The following is a 13149-nucleotide window of genomic DNA, read 5'->3' on the forward strand; positions in this document are numbered from 1 at the left end:
TTGTCAGTGACTCTTGAAGGCCCGGTCTGGGCTTGGCCCGGGCCGGGCCCACCAGCGAGCGGCCCGGCCGGGCCGGGCCTGCCCTCGGAACCAAAATCAAGTCTTGAGGTCAGTTACACCCCATCTCGCTAGGACTGATATGGGGGTGGAGGGTAGTCAACGTGGTACCACCCCTTCTTTTCAGTAACATTTGGCTTATATACAAGCCTGGGTCGTTGTCGTGAAAAGTCAAGTAGGGGTGTGGGTGCTTGTGGACTAGGAAGCTGGGGGTAGGGGTAGCAGACTTGAGACATTAAGGGTGGTAAAGATAAGTGATCAGTGAGGTGTTGAGGAGGTGGGGTACTCCAAAGTATTCAATGAAGGGGTAGGGGTATTGGTTCAAATTCGTAAGGGCCGGTGGGGTCAGGAAAGGGCAGGGGTGGTACCATTTGGTATTGGTGGGTCCATCAGAAAGCAAAGGGGGTGGAGGAGGGAATTACTAGGTGGAGATACACAGAGGGTGGGTGAGAAATAATGGGGTACTCAAAACAGTCAGGAGTTACTTCAAGAAGGGGGTACTTTTACCAGTTTCAGTAGGGTACTTACCCAATCACAGGGGTAGTACTAGTCAAGAGGGGGTGGTCGTGTAGAGACGGGGGTAATTACTGAGTGCTGCACATTTGGATTACTGGAGGGGGGTGGGGGGTGGGGGATGTGGGGTCATTTGGGTTTGCGAACGTTTTGATTCAACGCATGGCAGAAGATGAAGAATACAGGAGGAAGAGGAGGTGGAGGAGCGACTATGGTTCTGATCGCAATGATCAGAATGGCAAAGGATGTTGAGAAGGAGGACGAGGAGGACGAGGAGGAGAATAGAGAGGAGCATATGGTTGAGAATCAAGCAGAGTAGTGCAACTTTTGAAGGGCGATCAAAGAGATCAGTTGAGCAGCATGCACGGGAAGTGAAGGAATTCAGGGAATATGTTTTTTGACGAACAGATATTGGGCAAAGTAATCTGAAACATCAGAATTGAGAGCGAGAAACGGAAATGAGGTGTCAGTTACCGGAGTGAAGCACCACTTTCAATCCACAATCAAGTATGAGAAAACATTGATAAATATGGACGATTGTGGAAAGAGATATCAAGGTCAGAAGAGAGTAGAGAGACTAGGAAGAAACTGAGCAGGCTCGAAATGGAATTGAGATTCTAGAAAATTGCGCAGGTATAAGGATGAGCAATTCAGTGCAGGGCAGGTCGGGGCTGTGAAAGGGCGAGTAGAGCTTGCATGGAAAGATGTTGCGCAGATGTGTGGCACTGATATGGCAGAGTGACAGAAAGTAACCAACCATCTCAATATTCCTTGTTGATGATCGAAAGAACAGATGAAAACTTACTACTATTTTTGTTCATTCTTGTCCACGATTTCGAAAGTAACCAATATTTTGCCTTAGACTCGAGGTTGACCAACAATGAGGGAGATGGATCTAGATTGACGAAGATCGCTCAAGTCTCTGTTCCGACTTTGCGAGGATGGCCCAAATTTATGTCAACACCTCTGGTCGAGCGAACAAGAGCCGGCCAGTCTCTGCAGTGGAGAAAAGCAGGATTGGGAGGTCGGGACGCGATGGCGGTCGTCCATCTTCTGCAGGGGTTCTGCGCTTTGGTGCAACATTTTCCGGGAACCAATCCAATTTGATCTCTGAATCCGACAGCTCCAGGGCCTCGGAAGCTCCAAGGGGAATGCGACTGACAGACACAGCAAAGGCAGAGAAGATCCTGAACCCGTATTATGCAAGCAGTCGTGCCTCGTCATCTGCATCGTCCACGAGCAGCAGGCTGAAAAATGCAAGTCTGAACTCATCGAAGACCAGTGGCCGCCACCAGCTGTGGATGATCGGGCCCAAGACCACAACGAAAGCTGCCTGGGATCCGGATGAAACTGCTCTACACCGTGATGCTCGAGGGAAAGAGATGGACTCTGCGGGTTTCAAAGGCTCCGATCGAATGTCAAAGCTTGCTCATTTTGGTGACACCAGCGACAAACAAAGTCTTTTAGAGGTCGAAGAACAGTTGAGGCATCTCGCCAACACGTTCGGATCACGTTCAAAGCAGGCATTGCAAACCAGCGAGAAACTAGGAAGACTTTACAATTCGAGGGCGATGGTCAATCTGCAAAGAGGAGAAAATTCCATTGCATTCATTCTGCTGCAATGTGCTCAAATGGTGATTTCGGATTTTGAAGGCTCTGTAGATCTAGAGAGCTTGAAGGCTTTGACGTATAACAACCTGGGTTGCTATTTCCGTCGTGAAGGAATGCCCATGGAGGCGTTGAAGTGGTTACGTCAGGTCAGGTCGGAATGAGCTCTCATGTAAGTTGACGTATGCGCAGGCTCATGACATAGAAGAACGAATCGGAGAAGTCTCGTCTCGTGGTTCAACCTTCCTCAACCTATGTGCGGTTTACTCGCTCCTGGGCAAACATCTGAATGCCCTCAACTGTGCGACCGAAGCATTGAAGTATCTGGACGTCCAGTCTCGCAAACCAGAAGTAAAAGGACATGGGTCCGAGAGAACCGATCGGGCTTCCATGCTGGCAATAGCTTACCACAACATCGCTGTGGAACAGGTTTCACTATTCCTCCAGTACAAGGTCAAGGTTGACGAATTTCCAGGAATACTTGAATCGGTACGAGGATGCCATTCGGTCGTATCAGAGCGCACTGAATGTAGTTTGATTTTGATTTTCCACTGCGATGGGACCCTCCTGACACGATGCGGTTCAGGTGTTGGAAGTCCAAGGATTGGATAAGTCTAGCCTTGCAGGGAAACTGAGACTTGCCTTGACGTCTGCTCAAAATTCCTTTCACGTGAGTTTCTTGTCGAGGAATCGGTTCTTTAATCGATGAGTGTGTTCCTTGCAGGCAAATGCAGTCGATGATGACTCTGTGGACTCTCGGAACAGCACTGGTATTCATAGATTGTCTGTTTCACAGGGGTTAATTTTTGTGTTTCAAAGTAGCCATGGAGAAACATCTCTTGCACCGGGGAAATCCAAAACCAAGCAAAGCTCCTTCTCAGGCATATGTAGCAAAGCCTGCCCTCGGCTCGAACGTTGGGATTGAGGAAGCGAGGTCACCCAAGAAGTCGCGTGCAAATCGAACTCCGAGCGGTTCCTCGGATGCGAAAATTAATCGAGATGGCGATAGAGATATCAAGTATGCAAATGCAGGACGGAAGGACCCCAGTCCGACCACCAATTTTGTTGATGCAAGTTCAGCAGAAGTGCAGAAGAACAGTTTTGCCTACGATTCAAACATCGATTGGCACATCAAGGCAGGGGCAGTGAACGAGCAACACAGACTGGATCCTGATGACTCAAGAAACGACGATCCATCACACTCCAAGGAAGTAAAGAAACGAGAGAAATCACCCGACTCTTCATCGAGCAGGTAGGACTACTCCATCTCTGCAACAGGATTGTGAATTGTGCTGAAACAGGGAAAAGGGAAAGAGGCCACTCTCTGCTGCTAGACTCCCACTGGCCGAAGATGAATCGAGCGAAAGTCTTATCCGAGAGGAGCCGAGCAAAGTAAGGAGGCACTCACGCAAGACAGCACGACCCCGGACAGCCGGCAGGGAGAGAATGGCTGACGATGACCGTGAAGAACTGCTGGCGATGACCGACCCATCTTCGACTGATGCTGGTACCTTCAGTCCAACCTCTTGTGTTGCAGCTGATTCAATTGGCAGGAGAATACGAAAATGTTGAAGGGGACGCGGAGGCTGAGTCGGATGCAGAATCAGCGCTGCCGGGAGCGAGCAAGAAACATGAAGGGGACAGGCACGATGAGTCTTGTGACTTCGACGTGGCGTGTGCCAACGATGACTCGCAAGACGCTGATCTCATCAACAAGAATCGCCCGCTCTCAGCGGCTCGGCCAGCCAACGGAGCTCCTGAGCCAGCCAGTCGAGCTCGACAGGTGACTCCCACATCAGCACTCAACTCGACTGACATCCTGCGCAGTCTCGCAAAACTGCAAGACCGCGGACAGCAGGTCGAGACAGGATGCACCAGGAGGACAGGGAAGATCTCCTAGTGCTGAGCAGCGCGTCTGATGAAGGCGATGCCTACGAGTACCTGTCGGGCGATGACGACGATGAGCCATCGGTGGTGAATGCAAGGAATGGGAACGAAGGGAGGGCGATGAAGTACGAGAGCTCTGATGTTGTCAAGGAGATGAGCAGCAAGCTCTCGGGCCACTCTCAGAACTCGGCAATGAAGGAGAAGAGGAACCCGTCCAGCCGTCCCCTTTCTGCTGGAGTCTCGTTCGGCTCCATCTCGAGCAACTCTCACGCCTCAAGGCCGCAGTCCGCTCCCTCTCGTCGTCCTGGTCGGTTTCAGAGCCAGAGGGACAGAAGTCACAAGGACAAGGGCCTCGAGAAGGACGAGGAAGGCTTGAAGAGAAGCCTCGTGCAGCCTGCTCCAGGTTCCCTATCCCTGCCTCCCATGTGTCACCTGAGACTCGACGCAGGCACAACCAGCAAGGATCGAGTACGACCAGCAGACAGTGGACAGCACAGGCTCACGAGCCGCGAATCTTCAAAGGGGGAGGAGGGCTTCGTAGACGCTGAGGGCCCTGAGACGAGTTCGCAAGGGCACTATAGAGACGCTTTCATAGAAGAAGCTGAGGAGAGTGACGGCGACGAGCTGGACACGAAAGGTATTCCCGGCTCTTGGGGGACTCTGAGCTCACAACCTGCTTCAGGTATCCTGATGGAACAGACCCGCGCATTGAGCGAGGAGCTGCAGAAGGCAAAACAGCGGGAGCAGGAGCTTGAGCAGCGTCTGGCGAGACTAGAAGCAAGCGCCGTGAAGGGGGGGAAGGAGGAGGCCAAGGTTGAGGATGGAGCGAGGGCGAGTCGAGCGGGAGTTGACCGCGCAGAGAGTCAGGAGAGCAGCAAGACCTTCTTCGGTCTTCCCGAGATCGGTCTTGACTCCATCGACGAAGACAGCAAGTGGCCTCGCAGCAAACCTGCACACCACCTGCTCGTCCACGCCAAGCCTCCGCTGCCATCGACCACCTTGAGAGTTCCGTCCAAGTTCCCAGCAGCATGGTCGTCACCGCAGGAGGATGTGGATGAGATCCACGCACTATCCGCGTCTCTGCGAATTCTGGCCAACAAGTCGAAAGATTCTTCTGGCACTCACTTCTTCCGCTCCGGCACTTCCTTCACTCCCGTTATGAGCGCGTCGGAACAGGCATGGAGCACACCAGTGGCCACAGACAGCCTCAGACCTGAGGGAAGGAGCCCGTGGGGGGACGCATCACTCGGTCCGAGCGCGAGGAAGAACTCTGATCCCGTACGGGAGGAGGGGATGGCAGAGCTTTCGGACACGTCTTCGCGGGCATCGTCGCAATCTACGAGGCTCGCTCTCCGTCCCCTCCCAGCGAGGCGGAACAAGCGGTCTGTCCCTTGGACAAGGCCGATCGATCTCTGACTTGTTCATGCTCAGGCGGACAGGAGCGCAGCAACAGCAGGAGACAGAGAGAGAGGAGGAGCTGGCGACACAGTTTCGAGGAGTCAGGAGTGGGTGGGAAGAGGCAGGGACTTCGAAAGGAACTTTCAGCGAGGTGAGACTTGCCTGCTGCTGCTCTTCCCATGATGACTCAGGGATGGCAGGAGAGGACAAGGAGAGCTGCTGCTGTTCATGTGCAGAGAGTCTTCCGCGGTCACCTGGCTCGCAAGGTCTGACTCGCTGCTGCTTGCGGCTCAATTGACTTGTCCTGCAGTGGGTGCATGCGGAGGAGGGATGGGATCTTGTGAGAGAGATCAGGGGGAGAAGGGGAGAAGGGGGGCTTGAGGAGGCCGTCGCAGAACATGCGAGCAAGAGAGAGGCAAAGGAGGAGAGGGAGGGGGCGAAGGGGAGGAAAGGGGACGAATCTCTGGAGCTGCTGCTCAACGACTTGGGACTTTGAGAATTAACGGGGGAAACCAACACCTGGCGCTAGTTGTAATGTAGATGAAGATAATTGAATTTCCTGTATAAAGAATCTTGTTAATTGGCTTCAATAAAATATCAACAAACTTGGCGCGATTCCCTACTCTTCAACCAATCACCGAGATTCAGCGCTTACTCATTCAACGTCTAGTGTAACGTCCAACAACGCCCCGTGTAACGCCTCAAGTCCATCAGTTCACCTCATACACAGGCTCGAAGTCCTCCACGTACGGCTCCTCATCGAGAACAACCCCCGAGGCGCCTCCCAACGAGCCAGCCGGGACAGACAGGCGAAGGCTGGGCTGCATGGTCTGATCGATCTCCCGCTCCTCAGCTCTCTCCAACGAGATCTCCCTCCTCTCAGCTGCAGAGATGTCTTGCTCGGCGGCCATGTGAGCGGCCTTGGGGTCGGAGAGGATCTGCTCAGTATTCAAGCGAGCTTGATTGAGAGCGCTGACGACCAAGTTGGTCTTAGAGACTTGGTCGTGGGCAGCAGCCAACTTGCGCTTCAAGGCGGTGAGCGGCTCAGAGATACCTCTGTCAAGAGCCAACACAAGCTCGGAGATGTCCCTCGATTCCGTCTGGCCCTTGAGCATCCCGATCTGAGACTTAGTTGCCGTGGACGTGCTGTTGCCAGTGCTGTTCCCACGAGGGATGCCAGTGGCCTGAGCCGCGACCTCGTCGAGGTACTTCTTCAGCGCCTCGTAGTCCCCAGCTGCGATGTATCTCATGTGCTCTGGAGCATCTTGAGGGAGGTTTCCGTAGGCAGTGAAGGCCATGTCCCTTAGGTCATCGAGCTCCTTGATCATTGCGTCATCGGAGCTGCTGCTCAGACTCTGGGTCAGGACGGCCTGAGCCGCGGGGATCTGAGCCAACATGGTCTCAGGCGCCTTGAGGTTCTCGATCTGCACTCCGATGCTGTTGTCCTTGACGTAAGACCCCTGGTAGTTCCTCTCGTGATCAGCGTCGGTGCGAAAGGTGCGGTGGAGGCTCGGGGAGGGGTTAGACACCCAGTTGTGCATCTCAGCGTCGTCTTTCTGCTTCGACAGCCACTGGATGGGATGGTAACCTCCGTGGCTCTCCTTGAACCCAGTGAAGTGATCGTCGTTGGCTGCCGCGTTCCACAGCTGCTGGAACCTTGCCGCCTTCACCGGTGCCAGCGCCACCTTGTGGTGCTTGACCGCACCCGGCTCACCCTGCTCGTGCATCCACTTCAAGGGCTCGTAGTCCATGTGCATCTTGCTGGTTATGTGTGCATGTTTGCGCCGGGTCTTGAACTCAGGCGACTTTCTCGCGATCTCGTCCATGTCCGAGGGATGCAGGTGCCCGATGTTTCTCAGGGTGATCTCGTCGTTGTGCGCAGCATTCCACAGCTTCTGCATGCGAGACTTGGTGGAAGTGCTTGGCACCTGCTTCTTCACCACCCTCTTGCGCCAAACTTGCGCTGCTGCCTTCTTCGCTGCAGCAGCGCTGGGGTCAGGGAACGACTTGCGAAGTTCCCTGGTCTCCCACGCCTGCACCTCAGCAAGGGCCTTGGCCTTCTGCTGGGCAGAAAGCTGGGGGTATCCAGGGCTCTTCTGGAGGAGAACCTGAGAAACCTGAGGAGAAGAGACGCTCAGCTGCGCTGCATGCGCTTTGCGCTTCGGAAGCCCAAACTGGTCCCTTCCGTCGTTGTAGTCCTGGACCCAGCCCATGGAATGAGCATAGAAGCGGGGATAGCCGTACATGTATCTCTGTCCGTCTGCAGGCGATGCTGCAACTCGTCGTGCAACTTTCTTGCCCATGCTGGACGCCTTCTCGTCATCCGCCGCTGCATTCCACATAGCGGTATGCCCATCGTCGTTCTTGAAGGAGAGGCCCTTGGTGGAACCGTCCTGCTGCTCAGCCTGGGTGATGAAGTCGATCTCAGCAGAAGTGACGAGAGAAGAAGTCAGAGGAGGGCGAGAAGAGGAGTGAAGGAGGACAAGGAGGACAAGGAGAGCGCCGCTCATGCATGGCAGCAACAGCTGCCGAACCAGCATGGTATGAAGAGCCGCGGGGTTAACCGGTATCGTACCCCTTTCAAGAAAGCATGATATGTGGGGTAGCCAAGCATGAATTGTTGTACTTGGAACGCTGTCAAGGTACCGGTACTCCATGACCCTGAAGGAGGTGACTACCCCACTATTCTCATAACTTGAAGATGATTAGGGGGTAGGGGTGCAAAATTGAGTGGTCGACGGGGGGTAGTGAACTGAAAGAATGCGTTGACCCCATACCTCTTGAGAGCGAAGGACATGGCGTGATGGCGACAATGGCGAAGCTGCTGCTGCTGGCAGCGCTGGCGGCGATGATGGCGAATTATGGTGAGATATGATACAGAGGAAAAGGAAGAGGAAGATGTGTCAGAGATCTGAGGAGGGGAGGGGAGAAAAGTAGTCAAAATGAGGGGAGAGGAAAGCCGGCAGGGGAGTTCAGTGAACTGGCTGGTAGCGTTTCTGGCTAGAAAGATGTGTGTGGAAACGTTCAAGGAGAAGGTCTTTTGAGAAAATGGAAACAAAGATTCCTGTCCGAGCAAATCATATGATATATCATCTGAGATTCTCCAAAAATCTCCTGAGATGAATCTGATTGATTAAGTTCGAAATTTCACGATTTCACGATCCATGGTGGCTTGAGAACCATGCTTGCTCGTCTAAGTCCTTGTTTGTGACCCTGTCTGCCATCTGCTATCTTGCACCTTGTGCTGTATTTCGTCCTGACCTGAGTTTGGTCCTACTCTCGTTTCTTTCCTCATGCAAATGATTTGTTGCTGTGGTTGTCTTTAGCCCCTTTCTTGCTGCTATCAAAGCCGGCACTCTGAGATTTTTCGCAGTTTCATCCTTTGAGTGTCGCTCGATGGTGCCAACCAGCGGGGACCCCTTGAAGGGGAGCTTCCTCTACGGTCACATTTATTGGACAAGGACGGCTGCCAATTCGGTTGACTTTGTTATCATCATCGCGGTGAAGAGGAGCATCTCAGTGGCAGCATACCAGAGCGCGGCAGTTGGAGATGCGGTCTACCTTCAGGGGAAGGAGCCGCCGGAGTTTCTCTTCGGAGACTCCACTGTCGCGCAGAACCTCAAGATGGTGGTGACCGACGTGTCGCTGTCTGAGGACTGGCTGCAAGGTGAGGTCAGGCTCTCGCACTCGTACGCCACTCCGACCAACGGGGGGAAACCATGGAACGCACAGCTGCTGGGGTGCTGCCGGACGGGGGCGGTGAAGAACAACGCGAACCTCGCGTATGCCTTGAAGACTGAAGTGAACCTGATCCAAGTGTGGAGGTCTGTGAAGGCCGTGACGCTCCCCTACGTCACTGTGGTGTGTGACTTCAGCACACCGCAGCCCAGCAACTGCACCTCCTTCTCACTTCCTGTGGCAAGTGGGGAGAACGGAGAATGGCAGGTGACGCCCCCGTACAACGTGGGTAACGCAGCAGCCTTTGAGGCCAGCCAGCATTCCAAGCTGTCAGTGACCGCAATCTCGGCTGATGGCGCTGTCTGCGACAGTCAGCAGAGCTCTGGGAAGGCCTGTCTGATCGATCTTTTAACGGCCCAGCTGCCGAATTCAGCCATCACGGTTGAAGGTTGGGTGATGATCACCCAGGAAAGTGGGGGATATGTTTTCTCGAGCTCGAACTCATCGACGGGAAGAGCTACGATGTAAGCTTTCAATTTGAGCCTTCCGGTACCTTGTACTCACATCTTGCCAGGTTTGTACATATCAATTCTACTCATGTCAAGGTCGGGCATGAGAGCCTTACTGACACGACTTCTTACACCTCAACGTTTGTGATTGGTAGAAATGTCACCATGCAATGGGTTCACATTACTGTTGTAAGGGTCCACAAGCCATGCTCAGGCTCAACTTTGTCCTGCTGCACGTCGTCAACCAATACTGTTGAATACGAGGTGTACGTGAATGGCGTGACTGTGTTTACTGTTGACAACTCTCGCACCTCAAAATTGATGTGTGTCCCAAGTTGTGGTGGGGGAAGTTGCGGATCGATTGTTCTCGATCTTCAATTTGGATATTGCCCATGCAGTGCCGCAGCAGCTGGAGGCCAGAGCGGATTGTACCTCTCTGGCCAGCTGGACGAGTGGAGAGTGTGGAACGGATTCAGAACTCAAGTTCAGATTCAAGAGTTCATGAAGATCTCGCTCACTTTGGACAGAGAAGGCTTCTTGGGAAACCCTACATCGATCCAAATTAATCAGTACAACTATATCTCCAATGCTGCGCTCATGTTGCTCTATAGCATGGACTACACGTGCCCAGCTTCAGCGGCAGGCATGCAATGTACAGTCTCGCAGATGTATCCGGTGTATCCTACAGGCAATCAGCCGTGGACTCTTGCTACCGCGACGGCAGTGGTGACTGTGAATACGGACGATACGGGGGCAATGATGTGGGAGACTGCGATCGACGCGATGGGGATAATGTCCATGAGCTCATCGAGAGTGCATGTGAACCCTGTCAAAGGTCCTGGGTTCTATCAAGCGTCCATGATGCTGTCGTTCAGCAATGGCACCGGCCGCGCACCACTCGACTTCTTAATCCAGGTCGTAAACGCTACTTACAACAGCACTTTGAATGCATACAAGCTCGGTGCAAGCACAGATTATGCCGGAAACTCTTACATCCCAGCGCTGTATGTCGCGGCTAGGCTGATGCCTTGGGACGGGAATTTCATTTATTGGCCGAACATGACGCAGTTGAAGGACGTGACAAGCTTTTCTTACCCGTCATCCATTCAGATTGTTGCTGGATACAGTTTTGTTATGGAGTTTTATGGCGCAGATATTGTTGGTCCGGGTGAACAATCAACGGTACGTGCACGTGAACTTGCTGCCTCCTTGTTTGTCTCTGACGCTTCTCGGCAGGTGAGCTTCGCAAACTCGACATCCATCCAGGGCTTGCAGTTGAATCTGATCAACCAGGGGAACAGCTCCATCCTCGAGGCTTCTTGGACTCCTTGCCGCAAAGACATCGGAAGCCACGTCATCTGCGTGAGTGCCGTCGATTGTGAGGGCCCGAATGTTGCTGCAATCCCGTCCCCCATGCAGTGCGTCAAGATCGAGGTAGTCGCAAGCCCGCCTCCTCAATTCTACAGCTTACCACAAGATTCCTACACCCTCACAATGGGAAAACTCTTCCAGTTCGAGGTGACGGCGTTCGAGCACAATATGCTGGCTTCCCTTAGTATTATGGGCAACAATCTGCCGCGCTACGCTGTCTTGTCGCCGAAAGTAGTCAACAATGTGACGACATCTCAGAACTTGGTAACGTCAACTAGCCAGTTCTCGTGGGTCCCGTCGCATGACATGGGAGCATTCTCGGACCTGATCTGTTTCTCGGCGGTTGATCATGGCATGGGATGCTCTCTCGAGCAGCCGCAAAGGAACGTGGCCACACTATGTGTGACGTTGACGGTGAGGAGATGTGTTTATACCGTCAGGCGGGGGCAGCAGCTGCAAGAGATTGCAACAATCTTCACCAACAACTGGATGAACTTGTGGAGTCTCAACAGTCAGATCAGGCATCCCGACTTCTTGCCGGATGAGGGTGAAGTGATCAATGTTGGTCACTTGTACCGCGCCTTGAAGCAAGACACGATCGGCACCGTGGCAAAGCGGATGGGGATGACGCGGGATCAGGTCGCTTTGTTGAACTGGGATCTGAGGACGAAGGTAAACTTGTCCATCGACTTCGTGTTGATGCCCAACCAAGAGGTCTGCGTGATCCCGGACTCTTGCAAGGGAATGACCAGCACTGTCTACAACTCCCTCACATTCGCAGATCCTAAATCCTTCGCCGAGCAGCTGATGGGGGTCTAGGACATCAAGTGAGGGTATAACGTTAAGCTAGGGTAGATCTTCTTTTTCATACCAGTTCTTGCACAGTTAACGCGAGCTCGCGGCGCAATGAGTCACATGTACTGATTCTTTTTGTTGTAATGTAAACTTTCATCATACACTTTCGACTACCTTAAAGGACCTTTCTGGTGATGACCCTCTAGACGATATCTGTTCCAGGGCCACACGCATCGCTCCAGCGAACGAAATGTTTCCACAGCAAGTTCTTCTGCCAGCGCATGAGGCCCTTGCGGAACACGTCTCTCGCACGTTGCAAAGATCCCAACTTCCTGCAACAGCTGGATCAGCACAAGACAAGAAGACAAAAGAAAGTCGGACCTGTTCCTCTCGATCTTCAGTCGCTCCAAGAGAGTAAGGTAATCTACTGTCTTGCTGCCTTTGCTCAGTCCTGTAGCACCATCGTCAGGGCACAAGGAGGAGAGGAAAACAACACGATTATTACGTTGATCTCGCAGAAACTGCGAAAGACGAAGAGGAAGCAGTTGACTCCGAGTGATTGCATTGATGAAGTCATCGCAAGGCACAGTTCCGGTCCTGCCGGCCGGTAAGTCTGGTTGATCCGAACAAGAGCAAGTGAAAGAATACTTCATCTCGTCGAGGGGAACGAGCAGCCCTTCTAACCTCTCTATCATACCTTCTTTCTGAAAGATCCTGCATTGCATACATGAGACGGAGGTCAGGAATTGAGTGATGGGATGTACCTCAACACCTCCTCCCACAGCTGCTCGGTCTTTGCAAGTCGTGGTGTCATCAATGATTGCACATTCTCGACATCGTCGAAGTCTCCGTTGCTTCTCGCATGCGAACTCGATTTGGGTGAAACTTCGTCTTTGACCTTCACAGGGCCCATCAATGGAAACTAGAGAGGAGGAACAGGATATGCTTTCTTACCACTGCATGTTGCTCAGCGCCATTTCGGACGTGCAATTTGCTAGGCGTGTGCTGCTTCAATTGCATATGATGCTGGTGACAATGTGTAAGGGTAACAATATTCCACTACCATTTGATTACCACGTCCTTGTGGAAGTATCGCTCTTGCGCCCAGATCTTTGGAGCTGATTCCTGCACAAGACAAATCAGAGGAGGCGAGCCTTTCTATCTCGACGATGCGCTTACCCCTATGATTGCCATGGTACTCCTCCCTTCTTTGATGCCTTGTCCTTCAGTCCTTCCTCTCACTGGCCCTCTCACACTGACTCCGAGTTTTCTTGCTGCCGTCCGACTTCTCCCGCTCTCCTCGTTCCTCCTCCTCCTTGTCCGGCTCCTCGAC

General features: G+C 53.0%; 4 protein-coding genes across 4 annotated transcripts; 2 read left to right on the top strand and 2 right to left on the bottom strand.

The window, feature by feature from the left end:
- Positions 1-1511: 1511 nt before the first annotated feature.
- Positions 1512-5959, top strand: GUITHDRAFT_134373 (hypothetical protein; the record flags this gene model as incomplete). Its single annotated transcript, XM_005838364.1, has 14 exons — positions 1512-2327; positions 2371-2631; positions 2654-2707; positions 2765-2848; positions 2903-2948; positions 3001-3430; positions 3480-3570; positions 3716-3961; positions 4006-4468; positions 4514-4702; positions 4748-5447; positions 5497-5614; positions 5664-5729; positions 5774-5959. 14 exons carry the CDS (start codon positions 1512-1514, stop codon positions 5957-5959), a joined length of 3750 nt encoding a protein of 1249 aa, XP_005838421.1.
- Positions 5960-6040: 81 nt separating this feature from the next.
- Positions 6041-6410, bottom strand: GUITHDRAFT_150906 (hypothetical protein; the record flags this gene model as incomplete). Its single annotated transcript, XM_005838365.1, has 1 exon — positions 6041-6410. A coding segment is annotated over exon 1 (196 nt), but the record flags the coding sequence as incomplete, so codon positions are not given.
- Positions 6411-8253: 1843 nt separating this feature from the next.
- On the top strand, positions 8254-11978 carry GUITHDRAFT_161523 (hypothetical protein). The gene is made up of 4 exons (XM_005838366.1): positions 8254-8327; positions 8837-9665; positions 9716-10832; positions 10887-11978. The coding sequence occupies exons 1-4, from the start codon at positions 8267-8269 to the stop codon at positions 11838-11840; spliced, it is 2961 nt and encodes a 986-aa protein (XP_005838423.1). The 5' UTR covers positions 8254-8266; the 3' UTR covers positions 11841-11978.
- A 411-nt stretch (positions 11979-12389) lies between these two features.
- GUITHDRAFT_134376 (hypothetical protein) lies at positions 12390-13010 on the bottom strand (the record flags this gene model as incomplete). The annotated part of the gene is made up of 6 exons (XM_005838367.1): positions 12390-12413; positions 12501-12530; positions 12589-12714; positions 12771-12842; positions 12891-12941; positions 12996-13010. The coding sequence occupies 6 exons, from the start codon at positions 13008-13010 to the stop codon at positions 12390-12392; spliced, it is 318 nt and encodes a 105-aa protein (XP_005838424.1).
- Between the last annotated feature and the right edge of the window lie 139 nt (positions 13011-13149).

The sequence above is a fragment of the Guillardia theta genome (assembly GCF_000315625.1).
Source record: "Guillardia theta CCMP2712 unplaced genomic scaffold GUITHscaffold_11, whole genome shotgun sequence".
In the NCBI taxonomy this organism is placed as follows: domain Eukaryota; class Cryptophyceae; order Pyrenomonadales; family Geminigeraceae; genus Guillardia; species Guillardia theta.

Bases quoted from the DNA above. Each gene is read 5' to 3' on its own strand.
- GUITHDRAFT_161523 (XM_005838366.1), top strand. From the start codon at position 8,267: ATGGCGACAATGGCGAAGCTGCTGCTGCTGGCAGCGCTGGCGGCGATG. The intron at 8,328-8,836 runs GTGAGATATGAT...GATTTTTCGCAG, and splicing joins GGCGATGATGGCGAATTATG to TTTCATCCTTTGAGTGTCGC. The intron at 9,666-9,715 runs GTAAGCTTTCAA...ACATCTTGCCAG, and splicing joins TCGACGGGAAGAGCTACGAT to GTTTGTACATATCAATTCTA.